At 44.3% G+C, this 19002-nt stretch overlaps 1 protein-coding gene across 1 annotated transcript in view; it reads left to right on the top strand.

The window, feature by feature from the left end:
• The first annotated feature begins 3302 nt into the window (after window positions 1-3302).
• Window positions 3303-19002, top strand: part of CDYL2 (chromodomain Y like 2) — an 87811-nt gene continuing 72111 nt past the window's right edge. The window contains exons 1-2 of the mRNA XM_012555935.2: window positions 3303-3356; window positions 3473-4163. Coding sequence (XP_012411389.2) covers window positions 3303-3356; window positions 3473-4163 — 745 coding nt within the window. The remainder of the gene's footprint in view (window positions 3357-3472; window positions 4164-19002) is intronic.

Below are 19002 nucleotides of genomic sequence, written 5' to 3'. Positions count from 1 at the left end.
TATATAAATATTATATGTATATAAAAGAGTCCTTTTGTATTGCTTTCAATTTTATCATAGTTAAAGTAATTACTTAGACTTAACTCTAGAGATTAATTTGGTATCATTGCTCAGCATTAATCCTAGGATGTATACTTATTTCACCTTCTTGAGTTTTAAATTTTAAAATTTAGGTTTAAAATTATTTGGAGCCTATCTGAAGCCCGCCTTTTTAAATGGATGGAGTCTACATTTTATCCTGTGATACATGAGCTGTCTTTCTCTTTACTTCTCATCTGAAGGACCACTTGACTGGTTATAAAGTCTTGAGTTCACCATACTTATTTCTTCAAATTGTATACTGGCATTTACTGTCAACTGAAGTCTTCCTGATTTTTGTTCCTACCATTTTGGTGGAGGGAGGGTTGGGGCGTGAGGATGGAAGTTTAATTTTTTTAAATTAAAAATTTTGCAAGGATAAACATAAAGTTGATGTATTCTCAGCCTTCCCTGCCCTCTGTCTGAGTTCTTTTTTTGACCTGCAGTTGGGACATACAGAATTTTTCTGTTATGCCTTGATTAATGTTCCTGTCCCATTTTGATGTTTCCCTCTGCCATCCTTATACTGGTTGGATCTCTGCGAATGCTCCTAGATGCCTGTTCTCATTCTCCTTAACATTTCTTTAAAATCCCTGTGTCCTTTTCTTCTGCACTCTTGGAGAGTTTTTCAAGTGTGTTGTCTACATCACTGATTTGATGTTGTGCATGTTGATTCTGTCTTTTCCTGGTTCCAATGGGAATTTCATTTCTTTGCTTGCATTTTTTCTTTGGTTTCCTTATATCCTTTTTTGTGTAAATGAATCCTCTTTCATTTCAGCTTGCCTCTCAACTTACCGATTTTTATTTCATCATTGACCTCTCGGTATGTCTTTTAAAAACAGAAGTCATATTTTTGGTAGTCTTTGAACACACAGCACTAATGATGTCCAAAAATGTATAGTTGTAAATACTTTTCATTAGTATGATTTAACTAAGAATTTTTAGTTGTGATCATGTTCTTACATACTTTAGAAATTTTTACAGATATGTCCTGTGAGGATGATGATGTTACTAGTTTTTGTTTGTATGTTCTTATCAAAGAGAGATGTATCTAGGTATGGTACTTTCCAGCAGAGTGAGTGTGGGAATTCCTCATCATTTTTTTTTTTTTGTAACTGAGGTGAAATTTATATAACATACAATCAACCATTTTAAAGTGTACAATTCAGTGGCATTTAGCGAAGGCATAATGCTGTGCAACCTCTCTTTAGTTTCAGAACTTTTCCATCATCCCTGAAGAATATCCTATATCCATTAAGTAATCACTCCCTTTTCCTGACTTCCCTATACCCTGGCAACTACTAATCTGTTTTCCATCTCTATGGATTTGCCTATTCTGGATATTTCATTTAAAAAAGGAATCATACAATGTGTAACATTTTTCGTCTGGCTTCTTTCACTTAGCATGTTTTTAAGATTCATCCAAGTTATAGCATGTATCAATACTGTGTTTCTTTTTTATAGATGAACAATTTCCATTGTATTGGTATACCACATTTTGTTTATCCATTCATCCATTGATGGACATTTGGATTGTTTCCACTTTTTAGCTATCAGAAATAATGCTGCTATGAAGATTCTGGTTCAGGTTTTTTTGTGTGGACATATGTTTTTGTTTCTCTTGGATACATAACTAGGAGTGGATCATATGGTAGCTCTATGTTTAACTTGTTGAGGCACTGCCAAAATGTTTCCATAGTGGCTATACTATTTTACATTCCCACCAGAAGTGTATGTGAGTTCCAATATCTCCACATTCTCGCTTACACTTGTTATATTCCATTTTTTTGTTTATAGCCATCCTGGTGGGTGTGAAGTGCTATCATTGTGGTTCCCCTCATCACTTGGATGCTGCAGAACCCCCTAATCAGATCCTCACCAGGAGACTACCTTGACTTACATGGCTCTGAGCCAAATTTCTTGGGTCTGGCAGCCATTTTGCTGGTGCAGTTGCACAGGATGGAATGGGGAAGACCTTTTGTTCTTACTACCTTATTTTCTGACTAGAACATCTGAAACAATCACAGTGTTCTAAACGAGAAACCACCCATGTTAGGCTGCTCCAGAACCTGTCCTGTCTTTACCCCTCCTGAGGACTTCATATCCCACGTTGTAATGATGGGTGCTTGTGCCCTTTTGCCTCCAGTGGAGTTATCCCAGTATGTGGAGAGCATGCAGAATGAGAGGTCATTGTGGACATGGGGTTTGAGGTCCAATGTCAGAGGAATGAGCTATGTTTCAGTCTACGGGTGGCAGCTCTGGCGTATGTATGGACAGACAGCAGGCATGGACAGCTTCTTCTTCCTTTATTCTTTTTTGGCCTTGCTCTTTGCTTGCAGGGGTCAAGACATGCACTAGCATCTAAAGTTTCTCAATCCAGCCCCACCTTTTTGGAGGCATTACTTCAAGATTCTGGCAAATCTTTGATTGGTAATCTTGAGTCCAGAGCTATTGTAATTTTCTATACCATCTTGGACAGTTTAGTGGGAAGGTGGGGTAGAAAATATGATTGGTGATTAGTCTGATGCCATTTAAACCAATGAAGAATTAAAGCAGAGGGGAGAGTGGTCCACATAGCATGCTAGGGGATGAGCTGAAAGTGGAGAATTGGACCTTGTCTCTTCAAGTCCTTTGGTATGAATAAGGAATTTTTGTGCAGTTGAGAGAGTTAGTATGGCCTGGTGATTAAGAGAATGGGTTTTCTTAATCAGAGTGGGTTCAAATTCCACCTCTGCCCTTACCAGCTTTGGAGTTTAGTTGAGCTACTTAATCTCTCTGAGCCCTAATTCTTTTGCTGTAAATGGGAATAGAAAGAATACCTATCTCATTGGGTTGTTGTCAGAAGAAAAGGAAATGGAAATGAGAGTGTGTATGCTCAGTATTTAATATCGTACCTGCCTTAAAAATGGCTCAATAAATGTTCCTATCTATTGTTATTATTATGACTGTATTAACATAGTGCCTACTATATACATATTAAATAAATGCAACTACTGCTGCTGCTGCTTCTCCTTCTCCCCTCCCTCCTCCTTTTCCTCCCTGTGGTTCTCCTTCTGTTCTTCCTCTTTTCCTCTTTGTCTTCCTCTTCTTTCCCTTCCCCCCTCCTCCTGTTGATAATAATGATGATAAGTAAGGATGGAAAAACCCACACCAAATTGGTCTTTAAAAGTCTGAGTCTACTTTGGTGCAATGGAAAGAATGAAGATCTTTGATGAAAGCTTGCCATGCGATTTCAAACAAAAATAGGTCTTGAATGGACGGGGGATGATACCAGCCGGGTATGGCACTGGGCAGCCTTCATGGTTTGATTCAGTGATGTCCTAAAATCAGCCAACTTTCTTGACCACTCCTGGAAGTGCTGACTTTAGGCATCAGAGGGTTCACCCACTGCCAGAGCTGGTGCCTCTGTCCTGAGGGTTTTGTGCTATTCTTGTTGCCTGGGACTAATTTTCTTCTTCTCTCTCTTTTCTGGCTCTCTCATCTTGTATCCCAGGTTGAAAGGATTGTAGACAAGCGGAAGAACAAGAAAGGAAAATGGGAGTATCTGATCCGTTGGAAAGGGTATGGGAGCACGGAGGACACGTGGGAGCCGGAGCACCACCTCTTACACTGTGAGGAGTTCATTGACGAGTTCAATGGGCTGCATGTGTCCAAGGACAAGAGAATCAAGTCGGGGAAGCAGTCCAGTGCCTCCAAGCTCCTGCGTGACAGTCGAGGGCCATCGGTCGAGAAGCTCTCCCACAGACCTTCAGAATCAGGAAAGAGCAAAGGGACTTCCCATAAAAGGAAGCGAATAAACCCTTCCCTGTCCAAGCCGAAAAAGGGATATTCCACAAAGCCTCCCGTAGGAGGTGACAGGGCCACCAAGACTGTGTCTTACAGGACTACCCCCAGTGGTTTGCAAATCATGCCCTTGAAAAAGGCCCAGAATGGGATGGAAAACGGGGATGCTGGCTCCGAGAAGGATGAGAGGCAATTTGGAAATGGGTCCCATCAGCCTGGCTTGGATTTGAATGACCATGTTGGCGAGCAAGACGTGGGCGACTGTGACGTGAACCACGCAGCACTGGCTGAGAATGGGCTTGGTATGTGGCTTTTCTTTCTCTTGGGTTTGGCCCTGGCCATGGTGGACAGGGGCACTGTGTGCTGCCTAGGGAAATGCATATGACCCCTCTCCCCACCCCCGACTCTTAGCTAGCCAGTAATTCTGCCTTCATCTCTCTTACCTAGGGCCATGTGGACTTGGTCATATGCCCACATTGGTGACAGACACCTATGCATGTGGGGAGGCCAAGCCACTGATGCACCAGCCGAGCTCTGTAATGAGTCTGAAATTCCTGACTGCGCTTCAAGACACCCAAAGCCATGGTAACCACTCTAGAGACCCTTCTTTGGGTCAGCTCCAAGTCTTACCCACTAGCTCCTGAGACTCGTGTCCCAAGGGGGCCAGTGCCTTATCAGGGTAATCCATGACACTCAGAATCCTCGAATTTAATCCCACCATGCCCCCAGGGGTGTATCCCAGAGAGATGGGATCTGGGTTGGGATTTGCTCCTTCTCCCTAGACCCAGTTTGGACCTGGAATTATCCAAGCCAGTCCATCAGCTGGAGCCTCTCCCCTCCATCTGTGGCTAGGATGGGTTACCTGGCCACATTTCTCTATCAGGCCCTATGTGGTTGTCTGACCCCCTCCTATGCAGATTCTTTTTGTTTGCATCTTCTTACTGTATCCTGAGAGCAACACAAAAGATTATGGAATTCCCCTCTTTCCTAAGTCCCTACGGGCAAAATTAAGAAAAGAGGAGGCATTGGCGCAGGTTGTTCAAGCTCCCAAACCTGACATTTCCTCATAGTCAACTTGTTCCTTAACTGAGCCCTTCATGTCCTGAGTCTTTCAGGTTGGCGAATACACCAGTTATATACACTCCCTCATTTCTCAAATACCTGTGCTCCCACATCTATGTGGAGCCGCCAGAGCCCTGAGCCTTGGTGTGTCAGGAATCCCTGCGTGAGTGTGGATGACCCCATTCAGCAGAGCAGGACATTTGGACCCTGGGTGAGGCTGGTGTGCAGGGCGTGTCAGGCTGGGAATGCACAGGGAAGCACAGTAAAGTCCAGTGATGTCAGAGTGAGGCGTGCTTGGGGCAGGCTCCACCGGGATAGCGTGATATCTTCAGGGACTCTTGCCGGGGAATCTAATCAGTCTGCTTCTAGGTTCCTCTTTCTCCAGGGAGTGGAATTTCACTAAAACAGGACTGATTCAGCAGTCGTTGCCCCAGATTGACGCCTGTTTCTGTCTGGGGATCCCTGATGCTGACATGAGTGTGCCTTCGAACATATGTAGACGCTGTTTGTTTTAGAAATCCATCTCTTGGGGAGAAGTGGGCTTGTGTAAATGAGAGCTAGCGTCAACAGCCTGGGTTTGATGTTTCTCTGCCAGCTGCCAGCTGCAGACACGCTCCCTGGCTCGGGGAGAGAGGCTCGGGAGCTCTGGAGGCACCTTGGGTGCTGGCGGCAGGAGCCTGGGCACGAGTGTCTGCACTTTGGCTGCAAGCAGCCCTGTTCCCTGCTCAGAGTGTGTGCGACTGCCCAGGAGTCAGGGAGCCCACGGGAGAGGCCTGAGGGGGGAATGCGGACTGTGGCTGGCAGCATGCAGTGTGCAGGAGGGAAGCCAGGCTTGTAGAGCGGTCTAGGCAGAGACGCTTCTCCTGTCCTGTCCAACTTTCTAAATTGAGGCTGAGCTGCTGGCTCTTTGCTCTCTGTCCTTGGGCCTCGTGGATGCTTCCTGGTCCATGATCTGCTAGGGGGCATGGTAGCACATGTCCAGGGCAGACAGTAGGCGAAGGGACAGAGGCAAGGACAAGCCTGGTGAGAACAGTGGGAGCCTTTTTTAAAATTGTCGTAAATAATACATGTAACATCACATTTGCCATTTCAACATTCAGTGTACAATTCAGTGACATCAATTACGTTATCATGTTGTGCAACCATCACCGTTATCTGTTTCCATGTTTTTCCATCACCCTTAGCAGAAGCTCAGTGATCCCCAAGCACTGTGTCTTCCTCTCCCTTTCCCTCCCACCTGCCCCTGGTAACCACTAGTAAACTTTTGTCTCTTTATAGTTGCCTATTCTAGATACTACAAGGAAAGATGTGGCAATCTGCTCCCGTAAAGATTACAGTCTTAGAAACCCTATGGAGCAGTTCTACTGTGTCCTATAAGGTCACTGAAAGTCAGAATTTGACTTGACAGCAATGGATTTATTCTAGATATTACATATAAGTGGGATCATACAATATTTGTCCTTTTGTGACTGCCTTTATTTCCATCAACATAATGTTTCTAGATTCATCCATGTTATAGCATCTGTCAGGACTTGATTTCTCTTTGTGGCTGAGTAGTATTCTGTTGTTGGTATACACTACATTTTGTGGTTATCCATTCATTTGTTAATGGAAGTGGTAGATTGTTAACTCCAAAATGCTTCTGTAGAATTTCTTCTTATCTGATCTTTCTTCTGCCTCCTTTTGGCCGATGTTGGATGTTCTCTGCTCCTTGGTCTCACAGTTGGATGGAGAGGAGGAAGCCACCTGGCTCTGTTTTGTGCTGTTTTGGGTGTTCCAAAAAGACCCTTTTGCTTAATCACGTCCCATTGAATAGGTTCTGCAAAATACCCCTGGAAGGCAAGGCAGTGGCTCTCAACCTTTATGTGTACAATATTCACCAGGCACCTTGTTAAAACTGCAGCTCTCATAGAGTCTGACTCACTAAGCCTAGGGTGGAGCCTGGAAGATGGGTTTTTAGCGAGCGCCCCAGTTGACTCCATTGCATTTTGAGAAATCTCTGTGGCAAAATGGGGGTGCCAATTACGTTTCCCATCATGTGTCAATTTAATTCAGTACTTACTTTTTGAGCCCCTGCTAAGGCTTAGTCATTATGCTAGGTGCTTGGAGTAGAATAATAAAAAGATAATTAAGGGCCAACAATAACACATGAGAGGGTCACGCTTCATAGTTCCATCATGTATACAAGACTAATGGGCACGCCAGCCGAAAAGCAAAAATGAGAAGGCAGGAAAATTGGACGAATGGAAATAGGGAACCCAGGGTGGAGAAGGGGAGAGTATTGACACATCATGGGGTTTGCAGCCAATGTCACAAAAGAGTTTGTGTGTTAATTGTTTAATGAGAAACTAATTTTCTCTGTAAACTTTCACCTAAATCACAAAAAAAAAAGTTAAGGACTTATCCTCATGGGGGAGTGGCTGCCTTTAGCTCCGTGTTGAGAAGGCTTCTGAAGCTGACTCAGTGGAAGGAGTAACATGGATGTTACACACATGGTATATCTCTGCCATACCTACATTGATGTTTTCTGTGGTCAGCAGGGTGGTAAATGTCTTGGCCACTGTCATCTTTTAACACCCAGGTTAGAACTAGCTTATTATCCTGGTCTTGAGGGAAATGGGAAGAGGAAAAGACTGGGAATCCTTGCCAGAGAGATAAAGGGTTTTGTTGAATAGAATTGTTTGGGGTTCTTGAACAAGATACAAGACAGAGGGGATTTGTGGTTCCAGAAATTTCCAGCAAGGGGTCAGGGTAGAGGCAAGAAAAAACATGACTCTGTTTGTGTTCAGCCAGAGAGAAGCCTTGATGAAACCAGTGGCCATGCCCACGCTGGAACCCTGCAGTGTCCTCCTCACACCCCTCCCCTGCCCCTGCCTTCCACTCTGATCTAGTCCCAGTGGGCACGGGGTGAGCCATGGGGTATTCAGTGCAAAGGAGGCCCCTCTTTGCGTGGCAGGAGGGGGTGGGGATCCTAGCTGAGCTTGCACAGCATTTGTTTTGGGGGTGGGCTGTTGCTTTTTATACAGTTTTAACTTCTTTGGTGAATTAAGGTTCTGCATACAGAAAAGCTGCTTATGTAACGTGTTACTCATTTGCTTCTGACTTCCTTGGTCTGTACTGTGGGAACAAATGCTAAATTGGGGCTCTACTGGCTAGTGTTGTGGTTTCAAGCTCATTTTCCCCAGCAATGTTTGTGAAGTGTACAGAGCGACTCAATAACACCCTTAACTCTGTTTCTTCTCTAGTCATGACGAACGGCTTTGTGGTCAGGGGATCATCTGCCTTGGTATCCCTCGGGGAGCTTGTTAAAAATGGGATCCTCCCCAGTTGAATGAATCAAAATCTCAGGGGGCAGGTTGTGGGGTTATGCATTTTGAACAATGAATTTTAACAGCAATAGGTCTACACGGTAGCTGCTATGGCTGCATTTGGTTGTAAAAGATAGTTCATAGATCCATTGGCTGGTAGATCCAGAGCTATTCTTGTATTTTAAGCTTGTACATAGGAATGTGATGTGGTTCTTCAAAGCTTTAAAACCTAACATAATTTCTTCTCCTTGCTGATGCTGTTCTACTAGGCTTCTTTTTTTTTTTTCTCTATATTTTATTGTGTTTTCAGTGAAGGTTTACACAGCAATTTGGGTTCCCATTCAAGTTTCTACACAGGTTGTTCAGTGACATTGGTTGCATTCTACCAAGCATCTTTTTATCTAAACAGACCAGGTTTATCTGTATGGAAAAGCTGTTGGGTTGGCTAACCCCGCCCTTGGTCCCAGCCAGGAGAACTGCTTAGTGTTCTCTTATTCATATAAGCCAAAGTGTTGATGCTTTACAGTTTCAAAAGAGCCTTTAACCTACAGGAATACCCATAATTGGGAACAGCATTTCACTCTAAGCCCTTGCACAACACTTAGGCTTCATGTTCTTGTATAGACTCCCAGCGTTCTCCCAGTCACCATGAAGGCAGTAGGATCTGCTGGTGGTGCTGATCCCGCGGCCCACATGTTAATGTTGCTTTGATATTTGGGAATCAGTTTCCTTGTGTCTTGACTGTCGTTGTCATTCACACAGGCATTGCATCTCAGACATTGCACAAGTCTGTGTTTTCAGAATTGTTCCTACTGGTGGATGAGTCATCCCACTCAAACACAACATTTGCTATTTTTCTTCATTGATTTCTCACAAACGATCTCAATGTTCATTTTTATAATGTTTGTTTAGCTCTTCCTACTCACTTTTTCGACGGAATTATCGTTTTTTCCCTTTATTGATCATGATGGAGTTAGCTGGTTTTTAAATGACTTCAGAACTACGCACAAGCACGGGAAATAACCTTATAGCACAGAGGTTCTCAAACTCAGAGCCTGCACCAAATTGCCTTCCCCCTCCAGCCTTTCTGATTCAGGATGTGTGGACTGGAGCCCAAGACTTTGCAATTCTAACAAGCTCCCAGGTGATGCTGCTGCTGCTGGTCTAGCGACCCCATTTTGAGGACCATTGCTGTAGACTAGTAAGCACTGAGATGACTGAGATGAAAATGACAGATTGTTGAATACCAGTTGATGGTATTGGGGAGAGTTGAAGTGCTGTTGCTCTAGACCTTGAATCGGTGTTTATGAGACTGTGTAAGTTGAAAGTTTATGAAATTGAAGGTCGTAAGTGGGAAGTTTTAGAGTACAGAACTTCCATGTGTTGAGGCCTTAGAGTTTGCAGAGTTCTTTCTGTGATACTCCTAGCAGTCTTAGGAAGTAGCTGCTGTTATTCTACCCATTTTACAGAGGAGGAGACTGAGGTTACAACTTGCTCAGGTGGGACTAGAGGACAAATCCAGGCAATTCTCCAGGGCTAGCACTCTAAAACTATGGACCAGCTGGCTTCCAGGCAATAAAAGGGAGTCCTTAAGCCCTGATGACTGACAAAAATATATCTTGATTGGGGGCTGGAGGGCTAGTAGAGCAGGATCCACTTCTTGGCTGATATTCGTTGCTTATTGATGGAAGGATATAATCCTTCTACGCCTGGAATCCTACGACTAACTCTATGCCAATCAATTTGAAAACTTGAATAAAATGGTTAATTTCCTAGAAAAATACAATGTAACAAAACAGATTCAGGCAGGACTAGAAAATCTGAATAGAGCAGTAACTGTTAAAGAAATTGAATCAGTAGTTAAAAAGCTCTCATAAAAAGCTAGGAAAAAAGGAACTGAAGAACAGATGGTTTTACAGACAAGCTGTCTTAGTCATCTAGTGCTGCTGTAACAGAAATACCACAAGTGGATGGCTTTAACAAACAGAAGTTTATTCTCTCACATCTAGTAGGTTAAGTCCAAATTCAAGGCATTAGCTCCAGGCGAAGGCTCTCTCTCTGTCAACCCTGGAGGAAGGTCCTTGTCATCAATCTTCCCCTGGACTAGGAGCTTCTCTGCACAGGAACCCCAGGTCCAAAGAATGCTCTCTGCTCCTGGCACTGCTTTCTTGGTGGTATGAGGCACCCCCCGCCCCCATCTCTCTCCCGCTTCTGTCTTTTCTATCTCAAAAGAGAATGGCTGAAGTCACAATTCAATCTTGTAGATTGAGTCCTGCCTCATTAACATAATTGCCATCTATTCTGCCTCATTAACATCATAGAGGTAGGATTTACAACACATAGGAAAATCACATCAGATGACAAAATGTTGGACAGTCACACAGTACTGGGAATCATGGCCTAGCCAAGTTGCTACACATATTTTTGGGAGACACAATTCAATCCATGATGTTCCACCCTTTGTCCCCCAGAAATTCACGTCCTTGCCACATGAAAAACATATTCACCCCATCGTATCATAGCAAAAGTCTTAAATCAACTCCAAGTCCAAAGTCTAAAAATTCCTTTTCATCTGTGAAATCCAAGATACAAGTTATCTGCTTCCAAAGTAGTGGTGGAAAAGGCACAGGCTAGACATTTCCATTACAAATGGGAGAAATTGGAGGGAAAGAAAGGATAACAAGCACCAAACAAGTCAGTAGAACACATTACATTACCTTTCAATGCTTGAAAATAATCCTCTGTTCTCTGAGACCATTTACACAATGGCCCTGCCCTCTAGACTCTAGGTATTGACCACACTCCCCAGATTCTGAGTGGAGGTCCTTCAACTCTGGGCTTCAGCTCCACCTTCCAGGCCCACTGGAACTCCATTCCCTTGGCTTTAGGTGCACCATTCTTCTGGTCTATCTGAGTGGGAACCCTACCCTCAGAAACACCAGAGGCCATGGATCCACCCTTTGAAATCCCAGAGGTTGTGGCCATACCCTTTGAGACTGAGGCAGCTTGGCTTCCTGTATTTCTTGTCTCTTCAGCTACTGCTTCCTGGTTCCTTGGCCTCTCCACCCACGTCTTCCCTGCTGGGGCAACTGTTCCAAAGCTCTGTAGCTCCACCGACAAGTACCTGGAGGTACCCCACTCCGCCAGTAAACTTTGGCCGGAAGGCACTCAGCTCTCTTGCTTCGTGGGTCGGCAAGCCTGGCTCCACCAATAAGTGCCCAGAGGCACCCCACTCTGCCAGGAAGCCTCCTGCGCAAAGGCACTCAGCTCTCTCGCTCCAGGGGTCAGCTCCAGCGCTGTCTGGTGTTGTTCTCCTGGTTTTGCTGCTGCCGGTTCTCTGCTGCTGCTGGTTCTCTGCTGCAGCTTCTCACCGTCTGCGCCGTCTCCGGTGTTAACAGTTCTCCTCACTTCCTTCTGAGTCCTCCATCCATTCACAACTTCAAAACCTCTTCCACATTTTAGATATCTGTTAGAGCAGCACCTAACTGTTTTGGTACCAAATTCTGTCTTAGTCACCTAGAGTTGCTGTAACAGAAATACCACAAGAGGATGGCTTTAACAAACAGAAGTTTATTCTCTCACAGTCTAGTAGGCTCAGTCCAAATTCAGGGTGTCAGTTCCAGGAAAAGGCTTTTTCTCTGTCGACTTTGGAGGAAGGTCCTTGTCATCAATCTTTCCCTGGACTAGGAGCTTCTCCGCATAGGAACCCCAGGTCCAAAGGACGCTCTCTGCTCCCGGCGCTGCTTTCTTGGTGGTATGAGATTCCTCGTCTCTCTCTTGCTTCTCTCTTTTATATCTCAAAATAGACTGGCTGAAGATACAATCCAATCTTGTAGATTGAGTCCTGCCTTATTAACATAACTGCAACCTATTCTGCCTCATTAACATAACTGCAACCTATTCTGCCTCATTAACAAAACGGCAACCTATTCTGCCTCATTAACATCATAAAAGTAGGGTTTACAACACATAGGAAAATCACATCAGATGACAAACTGGTGGACAGTCACACAATACGGGTAATAATGGCCTAGTCAAATTGATACACCTGTTTTTGGGGGATACAATTCAATCCATGACATAAGCCTACTACGTTCTAGGACAGATAATCCCTACTTTATCCAAATGGCCACAGAGAACAGAAAAAAAAAGAAAATATTTCCAGCTCCAATCTGGACAAGGAGAAGAGGAGAAAGGAAAGTTATAGGTCAGTCTCACTTAAGAATGTAGTTGTAGGTCTTAAATAATCTTTCTGGGCTTGTTACTGTTCGCTTGATGCTTCCTCAAAATTGTGGCTGTTTTGGAACCTTCTCACTCCTTACCCTCAGCCTGACCCTAGTTCATGATCTTTAGAATCACCACTGCTTGTCATGGTGCCCAGCTTGTCTTAGGAAGTGGTCTAGAGGAAGCTAGCTCTGGAAGGTTCTAAGTGTCAAAGGCAACAGCCCAAACCCATCTAGTGAATCACAGAAAGGCCACAAATTGTCCACGTGACAACCTCTAGTTAACACTGATATCTGTTTCCCTGGGCACAGCTGTTCTTTTAACAGTCTTCAAGCTTCCACTCCCGGGCTGGCACTCTTTGACCAGCCTTTTGGATTTTCAAAAGCGGGTGATTTTCGAAACCAATAATAACAACAAAAGCCAAGGGCTTTTTTATGTTTTATCTTTCAAAATGCGGCTAGTAAGTAACTTGTACTAATGAATGAATTTGAAACCCTTTTATGTGGTAATATTAAGACCTGTCCAACTTGGCCACTATGCTGGGTGGAAAATGCCAGACTGGGATGGAAGAACTGACTGTTCGATAGGGAGCAGTTTGACACATTGAAAGATGAAGAGGGAAACTGACTCTCCCCATTTGGTTCCTGAATCCTGTAGTTGAATTTGGCATCCAGAAGAGGCTGATGGAATCTTGACCGCCATAAAGATTTGGAAATCCGCTAATTGCTTTCCCTGCCAACTCATATGTTCTCCTCTCTCAGCTGCCTCAGAAACGTCTTAGGAACTGCTTCCACGTTGCCGTTCATCAGTGGTGAACCAAAGGGGCTGGGTGGGGAGTGGAGGTCTTCCACCTCAGGTGCAGGCATTAGGAGGGTGCATTGTCTGTAGAGAGCTTCAGAACCACTATAGAAATGGTTTGCCAAAGTTTGTGACCCCCTACCCCAGGATGGACTCCCATGTCCATCACCTGCCTCCACTACCACTACTGCCCTACATACAGAAGTCTTCATTAATGATTGACAATGTGGTGCTGGTGGTGGTGATAGAAATGGTAGTTAGCATTCACTGAGCTCCTACATAGGCCAAGCTTTACTGTCTGTCTTTGACATACTTGATATCATTTAATCCTCTCACTGGCCCTCTCATATAGCAACTTAACAACATAGCAACATTAACAAGGTTAACCAAATCTCATGGAGGGAAAAGGTTGCCCTACTCATCTGTGTGTGTGTTTGTAAAGCATATTTTTATGAAAACATTTGCGTTTTGATTTTTCTACTCACTATAGAGATATATGGGACCCTGGTGGCACAGTGGTTAAGAGCTCAGCTGCTAACCAAAAGGTAGGCAGTTTGAATCCACCAGCCGCTCCTTGGAAACCCTATAGGGAAGTTCTACTCTGTCCTATAGGGTCACTATGAGTCGGAATCGACTCGATGGCAGTGGGTTTGGTTTGGTTTTTGGTTTATAGAGATAGTTAGCTGCTGTCGTGTTGACTCCCACTCATGGCGACCTTATGTACAACAGAAGGAAATGATGCCCGGTCCTGTGTCATGCTCATGACAATCACTAGCTTGCTGTAGTCCATTGTTGGCAGCTGTTGTGTCAGTTCATCTGACTAAGGGCCTCCCTCACTCACCCTTGCTGGCCTTCTACTTCACCAGACATGAGGTCCTTCTCTAGTGATTGATCTCTCTTGATGTGTACAAAGCAAGCTAGCTCAACAGTGTTCTGTTGTAATCCATAAGGCTTTCATTGGCTCATTTTCGGAAGTAAATCACCAGGCCTTTCTTCCTAGTCTTAGTCTGTAAGGTCTGTTGAACCCTGTCTACCATGGGTGACCCTGCTGGTATTTGAAATATCAGTGGCATTGCTTCCAGCATTACAGCAACACACAAACCACCACAGTATGACAAACTCACAGACAAGTGGTGGTCTACTTAATTTAGCACATGCCTATTTCCACACTGGGCAAGAGTCTTCATATTTGTAATTTTAGTAGTACCATTATATTTTATCAAGAAAACATACAATATTTTACTTATTTAGTCTCTCACTGTTGGACATTTTAAGTTTGGTCTAAAACTTCTTTGGTTTTGTCGTTTTATGTTTTCCGATTATTTCCTGAGAATAATTTCCCAGTAGCAGGATTATTCTGGTAATTACCATATCTCTCCCCCCTGGCCCACCTCCCCCCCGAAAAAAAAGAGGCCGTACAAATATTTAATGATAAGCAGTAAGATATAATTTTCTAGTTTTGCTGTCATCTTGCCAGCATTGTTTGTTGACCGGGAATAAAGAGGAACCTCAGTATCGCATTCATTTGCGTTTCTTTAATTACCACTGAAGCTGAGCCTTTTCTCTGTGTGCTTATTTGCTCTCTGCACTTTTTCTGTTGTGGTCTGTCTGCTCACGTCTTTGAGACTGAGGAGGACTCAGGTGGCAGGAGGAGTGGGACGTGACAAGGAGGGAGGAGGGAAGTGTGAGGTGTGTTTGCAAGCTGGTGAGGACATGAGTTTGGTGAGAAGCGATGGCTTGTTTGGGGAACGACTTGGGTGACTGCTGAAAGGGGGCTTGGGGCCACGTGCAGGAGGTGGCTGGATGCAAGGCGGGGGCGAGGGGTGGTTGGTACCATAGTTGTGCTTATGGGGAGCAGCTGCTGTTCAGGTCATCAAGGGAAGGGCTGAGGGCTTTCATTCCTAATGGTTTTCTAATCCTAAATTATTGAAAAGTGAAAGATAGCAAACTTTTCCTCACTCATATGCCAGCAGAGGAGAAGGTTGGGTGGGAAGGAAGGTGGAGGGGGAAACAGCCACCACCCTGTGGCCTCTTTCTGACCTGCCCCTGGGTCTGCTCCCACCTTCTTTAAACCAATTTCCCCTCCTCTGGGCAGCTGTGTGGATGGACATCCCTCCATTGTGAGACTGCACAGACTCCTTTCTTACATGTATCTACCTGTCTGATCCCTGGGAAGCCATCGTACAAGGAGCCCAGGGTATGAGTCCCTTGAGGGAGATACCAAAGAGAAAGGTGTCCATAGGGCCTGGGGGTTAGGAGAGACAAGGCAGCTGTGCTCACCATTCTGCCACCAACATGACAAGCCCCCAGTGGGGAACAGGGATTCCATAGGGAAAAGTCCAAACTCCAGGCAGATGAGAAGAAGGAGAATCCAGAAGGCAAAGTCCTGGGCACACCTGCTTTTTATATTCATATCTTATTCCAGAGGACAGAATAATAGTGGTACGAGCTCCCGTGTACTGAGCCTCTTTGTGTGCCTGGCGCTGTGCTGAGTGCTCTGCATGGAAGCCGACTATGGCGGGATATCCATGGGAGCCCTTGATCATGGATACTCTCGCATCCCACCTCCCTGCAGCAGGTGGTTTGAGGGGTGATTCTGAATTGTTCTGGGGATCACTAGGGGATGTCCACTTTCCATGGCCCCTGGTGTCTCTCAGTCCTGAGCCCAGAGTCTCTGGGGGAATCAGCACCTTCTCATTGTTTCCCCTTTGCAGGCAAATGGCTGGAAAGTTCTCTGCCCTGTCCCATTGGTCACCTTGGCCCCGTCCACGTTCCATTTCCTAAAATTGGGGTGAAAGTCATTGTCCACTGTTATCTCCTCTCCCACTCTTTTTCTTATATTTATACCTCTTACGTTTATTCATTCTTTTACTGCTGTTTTATAGTAGTTTCAAGAGGGAGAAGAGATAAATGTGTCAGTATGGTATGTTTAACTGCAAGTCCCTAAAATGTTTTATTTCTTTTTGCTTTTTAAAGTTACAAAGGTAACAGGTATGAGTTATAAAAAATTCAAACAATACAGAAGGTATAAGCTTTTTAAAAGCTCAACTTTCCGTCTCCTTCTTTCCCTAATCCCATCTGGAAGTGACCACTGTTAATGTGTTTTTATGAATCTTTCCAGACTTTTCTCTAAGCTTATGCAAATCACACTCTCACACAAAAGATACATAGTTTATTACACACTGTATGTACTATATATATATCTATGGAGGCTTGGTGGCACAGTGGTTAAGAGCTCGGCTGCTAACCAAAATGTTGGCAGTTCAAATCCCCCAGCCGCCTCTTGGAAGCCCTATGGGACAGTTCTACTCTGTCCTATAGGGCCGTTAGGAGTCAGAATCAACTTGATGACAATGAGTGTATATATATATATGGAGCCCTGGTGGCTTAACCACTATGAGTGGTTAAGAGCTCAGCTGCTGACCAAAAGATTGGCAATTTGAATCCACCAACTGCTCCTTAACCCTATGGGGTAGTTCTTCTCTGTCCTATAGGGTCACTGTGAGTTGGAATCGACTTGACAGCAATCGGTTTGGTTTTTCTTTTGGTGTGTGTGTGTGTATTTATATACACATGTGTGTACATATATATATATGTACACACACACACACACACATACATAGGGGCCTTGGTGGCACAGTGGTTAAGCACTCATCTGCTAACCGAAAGGTCAGTGATTCGAACCCACCAGCCACTCCTCAGGAGAAAGATGTGGCAATCTGCTTCTGTACAGGTTTACAGCCTTGGAAACCCTATGAGGCGGTTCTACTCTGTCCTGTAGGATCACTATGAGTCGGACTTAACTCGACAGTAATGGATTATATACATATATATATTCAGTCAGTAAGTATTTATTGAATGAATATATAGGAATAATCCCATTTCTCTTTCTCTTCTCTCTGTCTCTACACACACACGCGTGCATACATTCTGTGTATACATACACACACGTCTACATACATTTTTTATATACGTACATACACATGTGTATACACACACCGAAAAAAGTGTGTGTATGCTTGTGTGCATACAGAAGTGGAGTCACTCTTGCTCCTCATAAATTCAGCAGGTATTAACTGAGCACCTGCTGTGTGCTGTAGGTACTGGTTGAGATATGTGCTAGGTGCTGGCTGAGATAAAGTGCCAAACAAAACAAATACATGAATCACCCTGGTGGAACATACATTCTTATGGGGAAGACAGACTTTGAAAAATAAATAGGTCAAACATATAGTAGATGGTGCTAAATGCTGAGGAGAAGGAGAATGCCAGAAGAGGGTCAAGAAGTGTTTTGTGGAGTGCAGTTTTCAGTAGGGGAGTCAAGGGTGGCCTCTGAGAAGTGATGATTTGAGTAAAGCCTTGAAGATGGTAAGAACATCTTGTTCTGCAACCTGCTTTTGAAACTTACAAATCCGCCTTGGAGTTCTTTGTATGTCAGTCTGGTGGATCTGCTTCCATCTCTTTAACTGCCCAGTGTTTTATGGAATGGATGGACTTAACTGTGCTTCTGTTTGATGGACATCCCATCACCCACACTCTTGCCAGTTCTGACCATTGCCAATCTTTGTAATACTTTTCCAAGCTCTGTTGTTTTCATTTATAAATGTGGTTGAGCATCTTCTCACATTACTGCCACTTGCATTTCTTTCCCTGGGCCCTGCCCATGCGCAGTCATGCTGTGAGACACATACAGCTGGCAGTCAGGAGCCTGGCTCTTGGGGAAGCTGCAAGGCCAGACCTCAGCTCAGCTCTGCCACCTCGGGTGATCCCTCTGCCTCTCTGCGTCTCAGCTTCATCATTTATAAAACTCAGATTTAATCATGCCTGTGGGATTGGGGAGGAGCCCTGGTGACGCAGTGGTTAAATGCTTGGCTGCTAACCAAAAGATCAGTGGTTTGAACCCACCAGCCAGTCTGCGGGAAAAAGATATGGCAGTCTACTTCTGTAAAGATTGCTGTTGCTATTAGGTACCCGAGTTGGTTCCAACTCATAGTGACCCTGTATACTACAGAACAAAACAATGCCCTGTCCTGTGCCATCCTCACAATCCTTGTTATGCTTGAGCCCATTGTTGCAGCCACTGTGTCAATCCATCTTGTTGAGCATCTTCCTCTTTTTCACTGACCCTGTACTTTACAAAGCATGATGTCCTTCTCCAGGGACCGATCCTTCCTGATAACGTGTCCAAAGTATGTAAGATGTAGTCTTGCCGTACTTGCTTCTAAGGAGCATTGTGGTTGTACTTCTTCCAAGACAGATTTGTTTGTTCTTCTGGCAGTCCATGGTATATTCAGTATTCTTCACCAACAATGCAACTCAAAGGCGTAAGTTCTTCTTCGGTCTTCCTAATTCATTGTCCAGCTTTCACATACATATGATGCAATTGAAAATACCATGGCTTGGGTCAGGTGAACCTTAGTCTTCAAGGTGGCATCTTTACTTTTCAACACTTTAAAAAGGTCTTCCGCAGTAAATTTGCCCAATGCAATGTCTTTTTGTTTTTTTTCTTTTTTGTTTATTGTTGTACTTTAAAAAAACTTTGTATTTCAAGTTAGTCTCCCATACAAAAATTTATACATACATTGTTATGTGACCCTAATTGTTCTCCCCATACTCCTCCTTTCCACCTCTGATTCCCCACGTCCATTCAACCAGCTCCTGACCCTCTCTGCCTTCCCATCTCACCTCCGGACAGAAGCTGCCCATTTAGTCTCTTGTATCTACTTGAGCTAAGAGGCACACTCCTCAC

The sequence above is a fragment of the Trichechus manatus genome, unplaced genomic scaffold, assembly GCF_000243295.1.
Source record: "Trichechus manatus latirostris isolate Lorelei unplaced genomic scaffold, TriManLat1.0 scaffold00053, whole genome shotgun sequence".
NCBI classification, from domain to species: Eukaryota; Metazoa; Chordata; class Mammalia; order Sirenia; family Trichechidae; genus Trichechus; species Trichechus manatus.
This window is presented reverse-complemented; position numbering and strand designations above follow the sequence as displayed.